Raw genomic sequence first — 15362 nt, forward strand, 5'->3', positions numbered from 1 at the left:
TTCTCTGTGTAGCCCTGGCTGTCCTGGCACTCACTTTGTAGACCAGGCTGGCCTCGAACTCAGAAATCCGCCTGCCTCTGCCTCCCGAGTGCTGGGACTAAAGGCGTGCGCCACCACGCCCGGCTTAGAGATATGTTTTACAATCCAGGGTTTATTCTTTCATAGGACCGGTGAACTCCAACGCATATCCATCGGCAGTGTGCATTTGAGAACACGCTCCAAAGTTCTAAAATCTTAGGCTTCAAAGAAACCATACAAAATGTGTCTCTTAGTTAGGACTGGTGGTCCAAGCCTATAATCTGAGCTCGTGGGAGGTGAATGAGGAGAATCTGGAATTCAAGGGCAGCTTTGTCTACATACTGAGTTGGAGGATAGCCTGGTCTACAAGGGACCCTGTCCCAAAAGCTAAAAAGAAAGTGTGTGTCCTGACCCTTAGATGTTATTCAAAGGAACTGAAGCCCAGATTGTTGAGTCAGGAACTTGGGCATCTTTACTTAGTCTGACTCTCCAAACCCCAGTGTTTTACATAAGGGGCTTCATGTGTAGATAGTTGGGGGTCTATGTAAGATCTAGCAATGTGAGGCTAAACAAGTTCTAATAGGTTTCCTTTGCTCCGTGACCTTTCAGAGCCTTAAATATCCTCACACGCACTCTGACCTTTGCTGAGCTGTTGCAGGCACCTTTCGGGTACCACTAAGATTTCTTCCAAACCTCAACTGTCTCTCACTCCATCCAAGCTCCAGTTCCCTCATTCCTACCCAATGACTGACCAACAGCTACCAGGTCTACAGGGGCTCAGTTTCTTTCCATCCACTTCATTGTTCATAAGTTACTGATACCAACCAAAAAGGGCTCAATAAAATATTCTTAGTTTTTTTTCCATCTAATTTGAATTCATGATTTTGTCCTTTCTGTTGAAAAAATGATTAGGCAGACAATACAGAGTCAAATGTCGATATGGCATCTGTTCTCATAGAGCTTTTAGCTGGAGGTGAGGAGACACAATAATCAATAAGTTAACCAAATGAGAGTCCAGTTACTGAAACTTAGGAAGGCAGCCATCTTCCCTATTCGCCCTTCCCTAAGTTGTTGGAGTTCAGTGGTAGGCGGGGGAGGGTCTCTTGCAGGACGCAACATCAGAACATAGATGCAGAGGTCAGCTGGAGCTAGCAGAGCTGGGCTGGACATGGGCAGCCCTGGATGGAGGGATGGGTTGGGGAAAGTGGGAGGCAGATCAGTGGCTTAAGAACTCTGTGGCTCCCTGGCTGTGATGGTGCTTGCCTTTAATCCCAGCACTTAGGAGGTAGAGGCAGGTGGATCTCTGTGAATTTGAGGCCAGCCTGGTCTACAGATGTGGCTGGAGCACAGAGTAGGGGGGGACATCAGAATGACAGTGACAAGGGTGGAGAGGTCAAAGGTTGCCCCCTAAGTCACAGAAGCATTCTAGACATTGTAATAAGAATCCCATTGCCTGCTGAGTTGTGGCGGCGCACGCCTTTAATCCCAGCACTTGGGAGGCAGAGGCAGGCAGATTTCTGAGTTCGAGGTCAGCCTGGTCTACAGAATGAGTTCCAGGACAGCCAGAGCTATATAGAGAAATCCTGTCTGGAAAAAAGAAAAAATCCCATGGAAAGAAAACCACAGCTCAGGGACAGTGTCTCTGCCTTTTGGGTTTGTCTTATATGCGTTTGCATGTGGCACATGTATGTTTGCTATATACAATGTGTACAGAGTTCCTAGGAAAATGCCAAGTGTCCTGTTTGGCTCTCCAATTTATTCCTTTGAGACGGTCTCTCGCTGGAGGGCTTGCCATTTTCCTACTCTGCTGGCAGCCAGCAATCCTAATGTCCCCTTATTTCTTCTGCTCTCCCTCACTACTGGAGTTACAGGTGCATGCAGGGACATACGTCATGCTGGGCCTGCAAGAGCTTTGTACCCAGGCTCTCTTCCCAGCCCTTGGTGTTACCTGTAATGGTGATATTTACCCTTAAAGTTATTTCTCAAGGCTTTGGAGAAGAACAAAAATATCTTCCAGAGATGATCTGACACCTGTCTCTTCCTGCTGGCAAGTTATCAATGTTAAACTTAGGGTTCTGGCTATCACTATGTGTCATGGTCATAGGACTATTGCCTCTGACGGGGAAAAAAGGGTAGTGACATTACTATTAACTTGGCCTTCTTGATTGGTCACACTGGTTATAATGGAAATGATAATTGAGTCTGGAGAACAAATTGATAATTGTTTACTGGTAATCAAATGGGTTATGATTTATGAGTAGTAATTTTATTCTAGGCAAATAGTCTAAAGGAACTCACGACTCAGTGAGACCTGTTTCAAAACCAGGGGGGCCAGAAATTGAAGTGAAAAAATTATGCAAACATGCCAGAGAGCAAAGGGGAAAGACACGCATGTGTACATGCAGGAGCTGTAGAAGTGGCTTTGTCGGAGCGGCATCCTTCATGGGAAGGCTGGGAAGCAGTGACATTGGTCACAGTAGTGACAGTTAGCTTTAAGCATCAACTTGATATAATCTGGAATTATCTGGGAAGAGAGTCTTAGTGAGGGATTATCTATATAATAAGGTGGGCTTCTGGGCATGTGGCGAGGAATTTTCTTTTTCCTTTTTCCATTCATCTATGTATTTATTTATTTATTCATTCATTCATTTATTCACTTTACACCCCAGTTGTTGTCCCTGCTCCTCCCAATTCTCCCTCATACAGCCCCTCTCCCCACACCTCCTCCCCTTCTCCTCTGAGAGGCTAAAGGTTCCCCCTTGGATATTCCCCCATCCTGGCACGTTAAGCCTCTGCAGGACTGTGAGTATCCACTCTCACTGAGGCCAGACAAGGCAGCCCAGTTAGGGGAACAAGATCTACAGGCAGGCAACAGCTTTAGGGACAGCCCCTGCTCCAGTTGTTGGGGGACCCACATGGAGACTGAGTTGCACATCTGCTATATATATATGCAGTGGCCTAGATCCAGCCCGTGTATGCTCTTTGGTGGTTCAACCTCTGAGAGTCCCCAAGGGTCCAGGTTTGTTGACTCTGTTAGTCTTTTTTTTTTTTTTTTTTAAATCAACACTGCCATCAACTTTTTTTTTTGATTTTTAATATTTTTATTACATATTTTCCTCAATTACGTTTCCAATGCTATCCCAAAAGTCCCCCATAGCGCCCCCCACTTCCCTACCCACCCATTCCCATTCTTTTGGCCCTGGCATTCCCCTATATTGGGGCATATAAAGTTTGCAAGTCCAATGGGCCTCTCTTTCCATTGATGGCCGACTAGGCCATCTTTCGATACATATGCAGCTAGAGACAAGAGCTCCGGGGTTCTGGTTAGTACATCATGTTGTTCCAACAATAGGGTTGCAGATCCCTTTAGCTCCTTGGGTACTTTCTCTAGCTTCTCCATTGGGAGCCCTGTGATACATCCAATAGCTGACTGTGAACATCCACTCCTGTGTTTGCTAGGCCCCGACATCGTCTCACAAGAGACAGCTATATTTGGGTCCTTTCAGCAAAATCTTGCTAGTGTATGCAATGGTGTCAGCGTTTAGAAGCTGATTATGGGATGGATCCCTGGATACGGCAGTCTCTAAATGGTCCATCCTTTCATCACAGCTACGAACTTTGTCTCTGTAACTCCTTCCCTGGGTGTTTTGTTCCCAATTCTAAGAAGGTGCACAGTGTCCACACTTTGGTCTTCATTCTTCTTGAGTTTCATGCGTTTATCAAATTGTATCTTATATCTTGGGTATCCTAAGTTTTGGGCTAATATCCACTTATCAATGAATACATATTGTGTGAGTTCTTTTGTGATTGTGTTACTTCACTCAAGATGATGCCCTCCAGGTCCATCCATTTGGCTAGGAATTTCATAAATTCATTCTTTTTAATAGCTGAGTAGTACTCCATTGTGTAAATGTACCATAATTTCTGTATCCATTCCTCTGTTGAGGGACATCTGGGTTCTTTCCAGCTTCTGGCTATTATAAATAGGGCTGCTATGAACATAGTGGAGCATGTGTCCTTTTTACCGGTTGGGACATCTTCTGGATATATGCCCAGGAGAGGTATTGCTGGATCCTCCGGTGACTCTGTTAGTCTTAATTGGATGAATTGAGGTGGTAAGTGCCATCCTGAAAAAGGACAGAAGTGGAGCTGAGCACCAGGCATGCATGCATTGGTTTGTTTCTGCTCTGGACCTGTGATGCTACGTGACTCATTGCTTCAGTCTCCCACCACTGCCAATTTCTCACCATGATGGACTCTAACTCAGGAACTACAGCAAACCTTTAATTCTTTACATTGCTTTCGATCAGGGTGTTTTGTCACAGTAACAGAAATAGAACTAGTATAGTAGTCTAAAAGGTAAGCTGTGTTCCTCCATTGAGCAAGACACATCCACAGAACCACAGTTGATGTATGCCTGTTAGATTTTGTTTTTCAAAATACACATCGTGAAACAAACTATAAAGCAATGCATACATGGCCTTGATTTCTCTAAGAACTTAAAATAACAATATATAAAGTGTACCCTAGTAAATATGACAATGTATATACAGACTACAGGAGAGTGTTTGGTTTGGGGGATATGGTTAGAGGCTTTGTGGAAAGTGGGCTTTAAATTTCTTTAATATAGAAAATTATATCACTTTAATCCTTGTTTTCAGTCATGTGGGGTTTTTTGTTCTTTAATATACATGTCGTACATGTTTTATCATTTAACATTCTATAGCAGCATGTACAATCAAAATAAAGCACAGCAGAGGGGGGTGGGCAGGCCGTGAGGAAGTGACGGAATTTCCAGCAGCCAATCAGGGTCCAGCCCGACCTGGGTTCCAACCTCCTTGGCATGAGCCAAAGGAATGTTGCCTGTTAGGTTTGAAATGTTCGTTTGAGGGATTCTGTTGGCCTTTCTTTCGTGGTTGAAAATGGCTTTCGGGGCTAATGAACAAGTGGATTTGGGGGGTGATTTGAAGTGTTTGGCATACATTGTCTGACCACTGAGGTCTGACATTACAAATGTTGCCTGTGACACCCTGGGTAACAGTGGTCCTCAGACACCAGCTCATCAGGTAAGAGCAAGTTTTGGTTTCTTGGTGGATGGCAGTAATAGATAACTCTCTCCTAGGGCCTGGTCTCTAGGCCTTTGGTGCCGGCTCTCTTGTGTCCAGGGGGTAGACATTTGTAGGGGTTTCCAAGGAGGTGAGAGGAGGCAGGCACCACCTGCAACAGTGTGCCCCCTGCAAGTGTGTCCCTACCCCCTGCAAGTGTGTCCCCTCTGCAAGTGTGCCCCCCTGCAAGTGTGCCCCTCTGCAAGTGTGTCCCCACCCCCTGCAAGTGTGTCCCCCCTACAAGTGTGTCCCCCTGCAAGTGTGCCCCTCTGCAAGTGTGCCCCCCTTCAAGTGTGCCCCCTGCAAGTATACCACTCCAGTGCCCTTTCCTTCTCAACCCATTGCCTCCCTGGATCTCTCCCCATGAGGCTGTCTTCTACACAGGTTTTCACCAGAGCACAAGTGAATTAGGTTCTCAGAACTGGAGGGAACTTGAAATATCATAATCATTAGTCATATTTCAAAGCAGTGACTTACGCTGTGTTATTTCAAACATGGGTACCCTGCTCTCTTCTTACCAGTGAGTGAGAGCTGGGCAAGCTCCGGGCAGGTGCTTATATTATGTGAAGTTCATGTGGTCCTGCCTTGAACATGCTAGGTAAATGCTTGATCCTCAGCACCGTCTCCTTGCAATACATACTTATAGCCATGACCTAGTGGGTAAAGGTGCCTGCTGCCAAACCTGAGGACCAGAGTTCGAGCCTTGGGACTAGAAGAAGAGAAGCAGAATGCCCTCTGATGTCCAGACATGTGTATATGTATGCACACACACATCCATGCATGTGTACAGACCTACACATATAGACACACATCCAGGACAGCCAGGACTATACAAAGAAACCCTGTCTCGAAAAACCAAAAAAAAAAAAAAAAAAAAAAAAACAAAAAAAAAAAAAAACAGAAACAAACAAACAAACAAAAAAAACAAAACAGAATTAGCCATTGAAAATGAAATCTACACAAATGCCCCATTGATAACCTATGTTCCTNGACCAGAGTTCGAGCCTTGGGACTAGAAGAAGAGAAGCAGAATGCCCTCTGATGTCCAGACATGTGTATATGTATGCACACACACATCCATGCATTCGAGGCCAGCCTGGTCTACAAAGTGAGTTCTGGGACAGCCAGGGCTACACAGAGAAACCCTGTCTTGAAAAAAAAAAAAAAAAAAAAAATCCTCAAAAACAAAAACAAAACAAAACAGAAACAAACAAACAAACAAAAAAAACAAAACAGAATTAGCCATTGAAAATGAAATCTACACAAATGCCCCATTGATAACCTATGTTCCTAAAACATTGGAAAAAGATCAATGACTCCTTTATAATGTGTCCCACCTTTTGAATATTTTCATTTGTTTTGAAACATGCTAGGGTGTTCTGGAGGCATATGCACACACACTTGCATGTGTGCACACATACTTACACATATGCACGGGCACTTGCACACACGCATCCAGGTAAGCTCTCTACTTCTCATCCTGAGGTAGGATCACTGGGATTCCAGATCTGAGCCACCACATAGGCTTCTCTTCTTTTTCCCGTAGTTTCTGAGGGTTGAACTTGGGTACACAGGATTGCTTGGCTAACCCACGTATCCACTGAGTCATCTCCCCTGTCGCCAGGGTGTTAGCCTCATTACCAACTGGCTGGAGGCCTAATCTAGTCTCAGTATCATGACATCTTGGTGTCTTCTCACTCACCTACTTGTTTTGAACTACTGATAGGCAGAAATGAGCACCTACTGTTTGCCTGGGCCTCTTCAGTTTGTGACTCCTAAGTATAGATTTGGGAACTGTTGGCTCTTCTGTGTCTGTTTTTCACTTTTTTTAAAAAAAATAAATCTTTAACATTCATGTTCTCTCTTTTTTTTTTAAATTTGTTTATTTACTTCATGTATGTGGGTATACTGTCACTGTCTTCAGACACACCAGAAGGTGACATCAGATCCCATTACAAATGGTTGTGAGCCACCATGTGGTTTCTGGGAATTGAACTCAGGACCTCTGGAAGAGCAGTCAGTGCTGTTAACCACTAAGCCATCTCTCTAGCCCCTGTTTCACTTCTTTAAAGTTATTCATTATCTCAGTATATAATGGAGCAATGTAATTCTAGAATGTATGCTGTCATGACACCAATGTCTCATATTGGGGGAGGAGTACCAGTGCAGGTATTAATTGTTCTATGGGAATAAACCCCATCTTTGGCAGTGCCCAGATACACTTCTGTGAAGCCTTTAGCCTGAGTCGGTAGGAGGAACTGGGATGCTTGTAATCAAGGAAAATCAAAGTGGTTCATTTGGATGGGAGGCTATTCAGCAATTAATCTTTTTATGTTTTCAGAACTCAGCTGTGGAAATGATTTTGTCAAAACAACTTTCTCTCAATGTTCAAGAAAGCATGCAAAACGCCCAAGACGAGCGGGAAGTCAATGAGCTGCAGAATCAACCTTTAGAATTGGACATTATGTTAAGAAATGAACAATTAAAAGGGATGGAGGTATGGGAACACGAAAACCACTAGCAGCATGATTGCATCGTTTACCCAGTGCAATACAATATATTTTAATTACCAAAAACTTGCTTGTATGGAGTGAAAAGTCTTATTTAACCTTTGCCTGATGATCAATTTGGTAACTATATAATTATGTACTAATCAGGAAGTCGTATAACTCCAGCCATTTGCAAAGGGGGAGAGTTTAATGAACATTTGACTTCTTTCTGTACCACAAAGTTCCTGAAAACTTGGTGAGAGTTTGGGGAATCTGACTCATCGTACATTTTCATAGCCCTGGATAGACTGTCTTTCCTTGTCATCAGTGGACTGGGGCCTCCTCCTTTAGATTGACAGCTGTGCTTTTAAGCAGGAATAACGGATTTTTAGTTACTAAACCTGAAACCCTCATACATGGTCATGTTTCTACAAGTGAAACTCTAGATCCACAGTTCCAACTCGTGGGTCTCAATCCCTTTGGGGGTCACATAAGACCATCAGAAAACAGCAGGGGTGTGTGTGTGTGTGTGTGTGTTTTGAGACACTAGCCCTGTGTAACACTGGTTGTCCTGGAACTTACTCTGTAGACCAGGCTGGCCTCTAACAGAGATCCACCTGCCTCTGCCTGCCAAGTCCTGGGATTAAAGGCGCCACCACCGCCTTGCTAGGAACACAGATATTTACATTGCAGTCATAATGGTAGCAAAATTACAGTTATGAAGTAGCAACAAAAATAATGTTATTGTTGGGGCTCACCACAGCATGAACAGGTTGCAGCATTTGGAAGTTTGAGAACCACTGGTCTAGATGATTTCTGCTGTTTCAGATAATTTTACAGAAGGGTCAATGTGTATCTAAGCCAGAAGAAGGGTGATAGCCTACATGCTGATCTGTGTGACTTCCTTTAGGAATTATCTACCCACTTGGAAGCAAGAAGAGCAGCCACTGAACTTCTGAAACAGCCGCAGCATCTCAACCAAACGGGAGAGCAAGCCTCGGTTCTGCCCACCGCCAGACCTTCAGTGTGCCCCTTGGGCAGTCTACAGCAGGAGCTTCGTACCCTGAAGAAAACTAAAGAAAGACAGTATGGCCTCCTTAATGGTTTCCAAGACCAGCTGGCGGTGGCTGAAGCCTCCCTGAACACCTCCTTGGCAGAAGTGGAAAGCCTCAAAATGTAAGTGTAGAAAGGGTTGGGTTCTTGGCTCCATGCAGCCCGGGGCTCCCGTGTCTGCTGCAGGAGGACATCAGGATTGTAAAATCATGCACGGAGGCCAATTCCATGTCGGACACTAGTTTACTATGTTCAGGAGGCGTTAACAAAAAGTTTCAGACTGGGTAGCTTAGGAACAGCGATGTAGTGCTGTTGTGAAGTTGTGACGTCCGAGTTCTAAGACTCTGGCAAACTTTGTGTCTAATGAAGCTTCCCTCTACTTCAGGATGTCAGCCAGCCGTGCCTTCCCAGGGTAGAATGAGCTCTGGGGACAGGGATGGCGGTTGGGCGTGTCTCTTAGCTATTCATGTTCACAAAGGTCCCACCTCCCAATACCATTCTATGGTCACTTAGCTTTCACCATAAAGCATTTGCACCCAAGACCCTGTTTCAGAAAAGCAAGTAAGGGATGTGTAAGATCGCTTGGTGGGTGAAGGCACTGCCACCAAGCTTGGGAACCTGAGTTTGGTACTCAGTGGAAGGAGAGAACTGTTGTCCACACTAGTGTCCCCTACCCCATGAATACATAAGTATATGTTTTTAAAAAGCAAACAAACCCAGAAAACAGCAACAATAAGATAAGAATTTGTTTGGGGTGAGCGTAGGCATTTAAACCATAGCAAAAGCTATTTAAGAAAACTTTATTGGATTCATGCTGTGTGTGTGTGTGTTACTGAGTACTGTGTTTTACACATAATTTATTAAATGTTAGTATGAATATCATGTATATGCATTGCCTAGTATCAATATAATTGGTTTAAATTATTGCATATTGAATATTACATACTTAATTATTTCATTTAAAGGTATGCATTCTGGGGTCAGCCAGATGGCTCAAAGATACTTGCTGCTAAGTGTGATGATTTGAGTTTAGTTCTCTGAACCTGTGTGTCTTGGTGTTTCTTTTGCTGTTAAGAGACACCATGATCATGGGAACTTTCATAAAGAAAACCATGTAATTGGGCCAGCTTACAGTTTCAGAGGTTTAGTTCATTATTAGCATGGTCAGAAGCATGACTGCACACAGGCAGACATGGTGCTAGAGGGGAGATGAGAATTCTACATCCAGATCAGCAGGCGGCAGGAAGAGACAGTGAATCCACTAGTCCTGGCTTGAGCTCCTGAGACCTCAAAGCCTGCCCCCAGTGACACACTTCCCCAGGGCCACACCTACTCCAGCAAGGCCACACCTCCTAATAGAGCCACCCCCCAGTAACCAAGCATTTAACCTCACAAGTCTCTAGGGGCCATTCCTATTCAAGCCACCACACTATAAATGTGGAAGGGAAGAAATGATGCCACAAAATTGTCCCCTGACCTCTCCATCCATGCTATGGCCTGAGTCCCCCACCTCCATCATAACACTAATAATAGTAAATATATTTTTCCTTTGGCTTTGAAAATAACAAATGGTAGATATAGAGATCTTAATGTATAAATATTTCTTATAAAGGTTTGTTTATGCATATCTCTAAATGGGCTTTATTTTCAGTACTATCCCTTAAAACAATTTTATATTCACAAGATATTCTTGGTGGGAGGGAAGGGTGGTAACTTCTCTGGCCTAGACTAAGCTTGAGGAGAGAGACTTCCATTTACAGGTCATTCATACATACCTCCGTCTCTCTGCCTCACTCTTTCCCTTTATATCTTCATTTTTATTCTTTTTCTAGAGGCTCGCTAGACAGTGCAACCTATCTGGGGAAAATCAAGAAGTTCCTGGGGTCCGTGGAAAAACAGCAAGGCTCACTGAGCAAGCTTTGTACAGAGTGGGCACATTTATCCGGCCTCCTGGCGGCCGCAGACCAGAAGCTGGTGGAGAGCCAAATGAAGCACCTTGAACATGGGTGGGAACTTGTGGAGCAGCTGGCTCACAGGAAGTGTTTCCAGCAAGCCACAGAACACAGCGAACTCACCTGCCTCCTGGAGAAGCTCCAGGACCTTATGGTTTCTCTGCATCAGCAGCAACAGCGCCTAACGCTGAGTCTGAACTCTCCAGGACAACAGGTGGCAATCGTGGACATGGTCACTCCAGCCACTGAGCTCCAGGCAATCAAGTGTGAGTTTTTTGGTTTAAAGTGGCAAGCTGAGCTTCACATGAAGAGGCTTTGGGGAGAAAAGGATAAGAAAACTCTAGAAGATGCAATAAATAATTTGAATAAGCAACTAGAAGCACTGGAGCCGTTAAACCGAGAGGTAGAAAATCGAATTAAAAAGTGTGAGCTCCAGAACAGAATAAAGGAGACTCTGTCCTGGGTCAAGAACACCATGGCGGAGCTTGTTGTTCCCATCGCCCTTCTCCCTGACAACATCCTTTCTCAGATCAGAAAGTGCAAGCTGATTCACGATGGCATTCTGGGTAAACAGCAGGCAGTGGAGTTGCTGGTGGAAGAGGTCAGAGGCATCACCCCCAGCCTTGTAGCATGTGAGGGTGACGGCTTAAATGCTCTCCTGGAGGATTTACAGAGCCAACACCAAGCACTGCTTTTAAAATCAACTCAGAGGTCCCAGCAACTAGAACTGAAGTTGGAAGAAAAAAGCAAACTGTTTGCAATTATAGGTAAGGCTCAGCTCACACTTGAAGAAAGCGAAACACTGATGTCACCCACGGGGGACAGAGCCTCCACGGAAGCCGAGTTGGAACGTCGCCTTGACATCCTGAAGGCGTCCCAGCAGCAGCTGCAAGACACGGAGAGTGCACTCTCGGCCCATCTTCAGGAACTTACAAATGCCTACAAGGATGCAAACGTGTTTGAGAGATTATTTCTGGATGATCAGTTAAAAAATCTCAAAGCAAGGACCAACAGAACACAGAGATTCCTTCAGAACAATTGTAGCGAACTCAAGCACAAGATCGAGTCTTACAGAGAATTCCATGACAAAGCAGCGGTGCTTCAGAAAGAGGTTGAGAGCATCCTGCACAGTGGACTTCTCCCGCTCCATCAAGAGCTGGAGCAGGATGCCAAAGAGCAGCTCGGTAATCTTAGAGACAAGCTGGCTGCTATTCGAGGCCGTCTCTCACAAGTGTTGACATCTGAAGAAGTATTTGACACTATAGGGCTAAGCTGGGACGGTTCACTGCTAGCGCAGTTACAAACCCAAGTGCTTGAAAGGGAGAGGGAAGTGGAAGAAAAAAGTAAGCAGCTGGACACATTTTTAATAGCACGGGACAAACACCAGGCATCGATAAGTAAGATAAGGGCCGTGGATCTGCAGATTAAGAAAGGGGCTGAATCACTACTGAAAGTCCCCAGTATGTCCCCAGCAGAAAGCACTCTGCTCAATGCACAAACTTTGATTCGGAAAATTGAAAAATCCAAACGCTTGCGTGATGAGATAATCAGGAAATTAAGCAAAAACGAGGCTTTTGACGACTCGTTCAAAGAGAGTGAGATACAGCAACTAAAGCTAAGCGCAGAAGAGAATTCTAGGCTTCAAGAGGCTCTCCAGAACATGCTGCTAGAATTGCAACCAAGAGAAATGGGCGAAAAGGAATTCCAAGAGAAGCTAGAAAACGTCCTACATGTTTTAAAGCAAATAAAGTCTCGGTTACAGCAGCCTTTATGTGTAAATTTGGGGGTTCGACATATTCAACAGGAGAAGGAGACCTGGGAAGCGTTTGGCGAGCAAGTCGAGGCAGAAATGTGTGGTCTTAGAGCTGTGAGGATTGCTGGAGAGCAAAGAGAAGAAAACGATTCTGGCACCGGTGGCATGGAGGCAAAATTACGGGACATTGAAGGTCTTCACATGGAGCTTAGCAAAAGCATTGGTCTACGTGCAGTAAGTTGTCTCTGAAATTAGGTGTTTAAGGACCGCCTTGATCCTTACTGGTTGTTGTCTTGCTCCGGGTTATGTCAGTACTTCTAACGATGATACAGGTTCTACAGGATAGTTCCCTCCAGGAGGACATCTGCCTTCTAAAAGGCTGAGAGCCTCTTTATCACGTTGACTCTCTTAGCATCAAGCTGCAGTGCCTTATAAATTTGAGAAGAGATGAAGCTGACGTCTTTGTTTGAAATCAGAACAAGATTGTTTCCCACCCCCCTCTTTAGTGATAGTAAAATGATATAGAGTAGAAGTACAGAGGGAAGGACAGCAAATATAACTCATGTTTATATAGAACGTACATTGTGCTAGAGGTTGGGGGGTAGAGGATGTTTTAGTTAGCCTTGTTAAATGGAAAATTGAAGGCTAGGGGTATAGCTCATTAACAGAGTGCTATATTAGCATGTGCAAAGTTCCTAGGCAGTTCCCAGCACTGAAAAAAAAAAAAAAAACAGTTAAAATAAGAGAGTTGAATCTCAGAAACATGAAGATCGTCCTGTGATGCTCTTAGAGCAGCGACAAAATCAGGATTCAAAGGACATCTGTCTGAGTCTACAGCAGGCATCCTTACATATGTAAGACCCATTGGCCAAATCCTGACCATAGCGCTTGATTTATAAACAAAGTTTTATTGGGGCCCAGCCACACCTATGATTTATGCAACGTCTGTGGCTGCCTTCTTGCTACAACAGCAGGGCTGAGCCGTTGTGATAGCGTGCTGACTTCTGTTGGAGAGCAACTCTAACACCCCCGTCTCCTTCTGATAGTTGGCAAGTATCTTAGTCATAATCCCAGTGTCCCCGTAGTGGGTAGCTGGTTCCTTGCACGCCCTTGTCTAGCTTATCTTTCATCTATAGAAGGGGGAAACTCATTTCTTTTACTCAGCGTTAGTGTAAGATAATGGGTGTAAATAACATAGAAATGTAAGAAGTGGTAAATCCTGTGTGCCGTTTAAGTGGCTTTGTAAAAAAAAAAAAATGCTGAATAATTCTCGCACTTCGTTTACTTTTAATGGTTTCCAGAAACACTTTGTATAACTCACCCCACCCAGGAATAATTTGATTCAGGCTGAACAGGAAGAGATCTTTAAATTCATTTGTTATTTTCATGACGAGGCTGAGGCATAGGAACATCTGATGATGTGTCTGAACTGAAGTTGGTGGCAGATATGTTAGTCATCTGAAATACAAGAGATCTGGCTCATTTGTCCATAGGGATTAAGGTTATAGACATTATATGCAATGTTTCATTCAATTCATAGCCTTGTGCAAGAATCCCAAAATAGGAATTATATACTGACTGACAAGATTAGTGAGATGTTATTTTATATTTAGATTTCTTTGAAAATATGACTATTTTCCCTTTTAGTTACTCATTTTGAAATATTAATGTAATGCCGTAAAACCTATAAGAACAGGCAGTCAGCTTTCCTGGGACTCAGGGAATGCGCAAATGCACCATATTTGAGAATAACAGAAATCCCCCAAGTTGGGAAATGACGTGATGGTGTTTGATCTCCAATTCACCAGGATGTCCTGAACGATGCTTATGACAGTGCAAACCGCTATGACAAGTTAGTAGCTGGGGCATCGAGAACCGTCACATCCCTGGAAGCCATGCTTTTGTCGTACAGAGTAGACCTTCACAATCCCCAAAAGTCACTGGAGCTGGCACACCTTAAACAAGAGGAACTGCAATCTGCGGTAGCTGATTTACGGAGCCTCACCGAGACTTTGGGGGCTATCTCCAGCCCTGAGGCCAAAGAGCAACTTCATTGTACTTTAGAAGCTCTAGCAGCTAAGAATTCAGCCTTGAAGGCAGGTCTGGAAGCCCAGGAGGCCGAGGAGGACAGGTAGGCTACCTGTACTTTCGTGTAACAGAATATCATTTTGTTGGTCTTTATAATTAATGTGCACATCAGAGGAAATTTGAATGTGGAAAAGTTTAAAGAATCACCAAAGAAAACCATGATGAATGTGTCATTTTATTTTAGTTTCTTCTTGTTTAGTATTTGATACATATAATAATACTATATATAAAAGGTAAACCTCATTAACATGAGTTCTCTCGTGAGCTTCTCCTTCTCCTTTTACTAGGAAAGAATTTTATATTGTTGTATTTTTGTTGTATTTATGTCCTGTTCTTACTATCTTCGCTCTGTTGTTCGGTAACTCCATATTTTTCAAGCTCATCACTTCGACCATAAGGTTTAGTCAGACTCTTCCCCGTAGCACACACTGTTGTTGATGGACATTTGAGTTTCTAGTTCTTGCATTAAACAACAGTGCTTCTAGGAACATGTTGTAGTACAGGAGCCTCCCTTGGTTGTGTAACAGTGTGATAGCCCAGGTCAAGGGGAGGCAACTCCTAGCACTAAATCACCAACTATTTTCCACTAAATCAGGCACATATTCTAGTTGTTTCCCCCTCCCTGCTAACACTTGTCATTAAACAGTAAGGGTGGCCTGGAAGACGGCTCCATGTGTAAGACTGCTTGCTTTGCAAACATGAGGACCCAAGTTCAAAATCTCTGGAATTTATGCATAAACTTGGGCGTGGCCTCTGCATGCACTTGTAATCCCAGTTTTCTATAGGGGCAAAGCCAAGGGGCAAAGTTGGGCTCTGTTGGCCACCAGCCTGGCTCCAGGTTCAATGAAGGACCCTGTCTCAGAGATATGAGAGAACAATAGGTCACTGGATGGTCTCCTTGGCC

General features: G+C 44.0%; 1 protein-coding gene across 1 annotated transcript in view; it reads left to right on the top strand.

Annotated features, from left to right (window-relative positions):
- LOC110306548 (nesprin-2) overlaps positions 1-15362 on the top strand; it is a 209014-nt gene that overhangs the window by 47852 nt on the left and 145800 nt on the right. Inside the window, exons 32-35 of the mRNA XM_029484925.1 lie at positions 7465-7620; positions 8523-8788; positions 10498-12604; positions 14179-14501. Of these exons, the coding sequence (XP_029340785.1) occupies positions 7465-7620; positions 8523-8788; positions 10498-12604; positions 14179-14501 (2852 nt within the window). The remainder of the gene's footprint in view (positions 1-7464; positions 7621-8522; positions 8789-10497; positions 12605-14178; positions 14502-15362) is intronic.

Source organism: Mus caroli, chromosome 12, assembly GCF_900094665.2.
Source record: "Mus caroli chromosome 12, CAROLI_EIJ_v1.1, whole genome shotgun sequence".
Taxonomy (NCBI): Eukaryota; Metazoa; Chordata; class Mammalia; order Rodentia; family Muridae; genus Mus; species Mus caroli.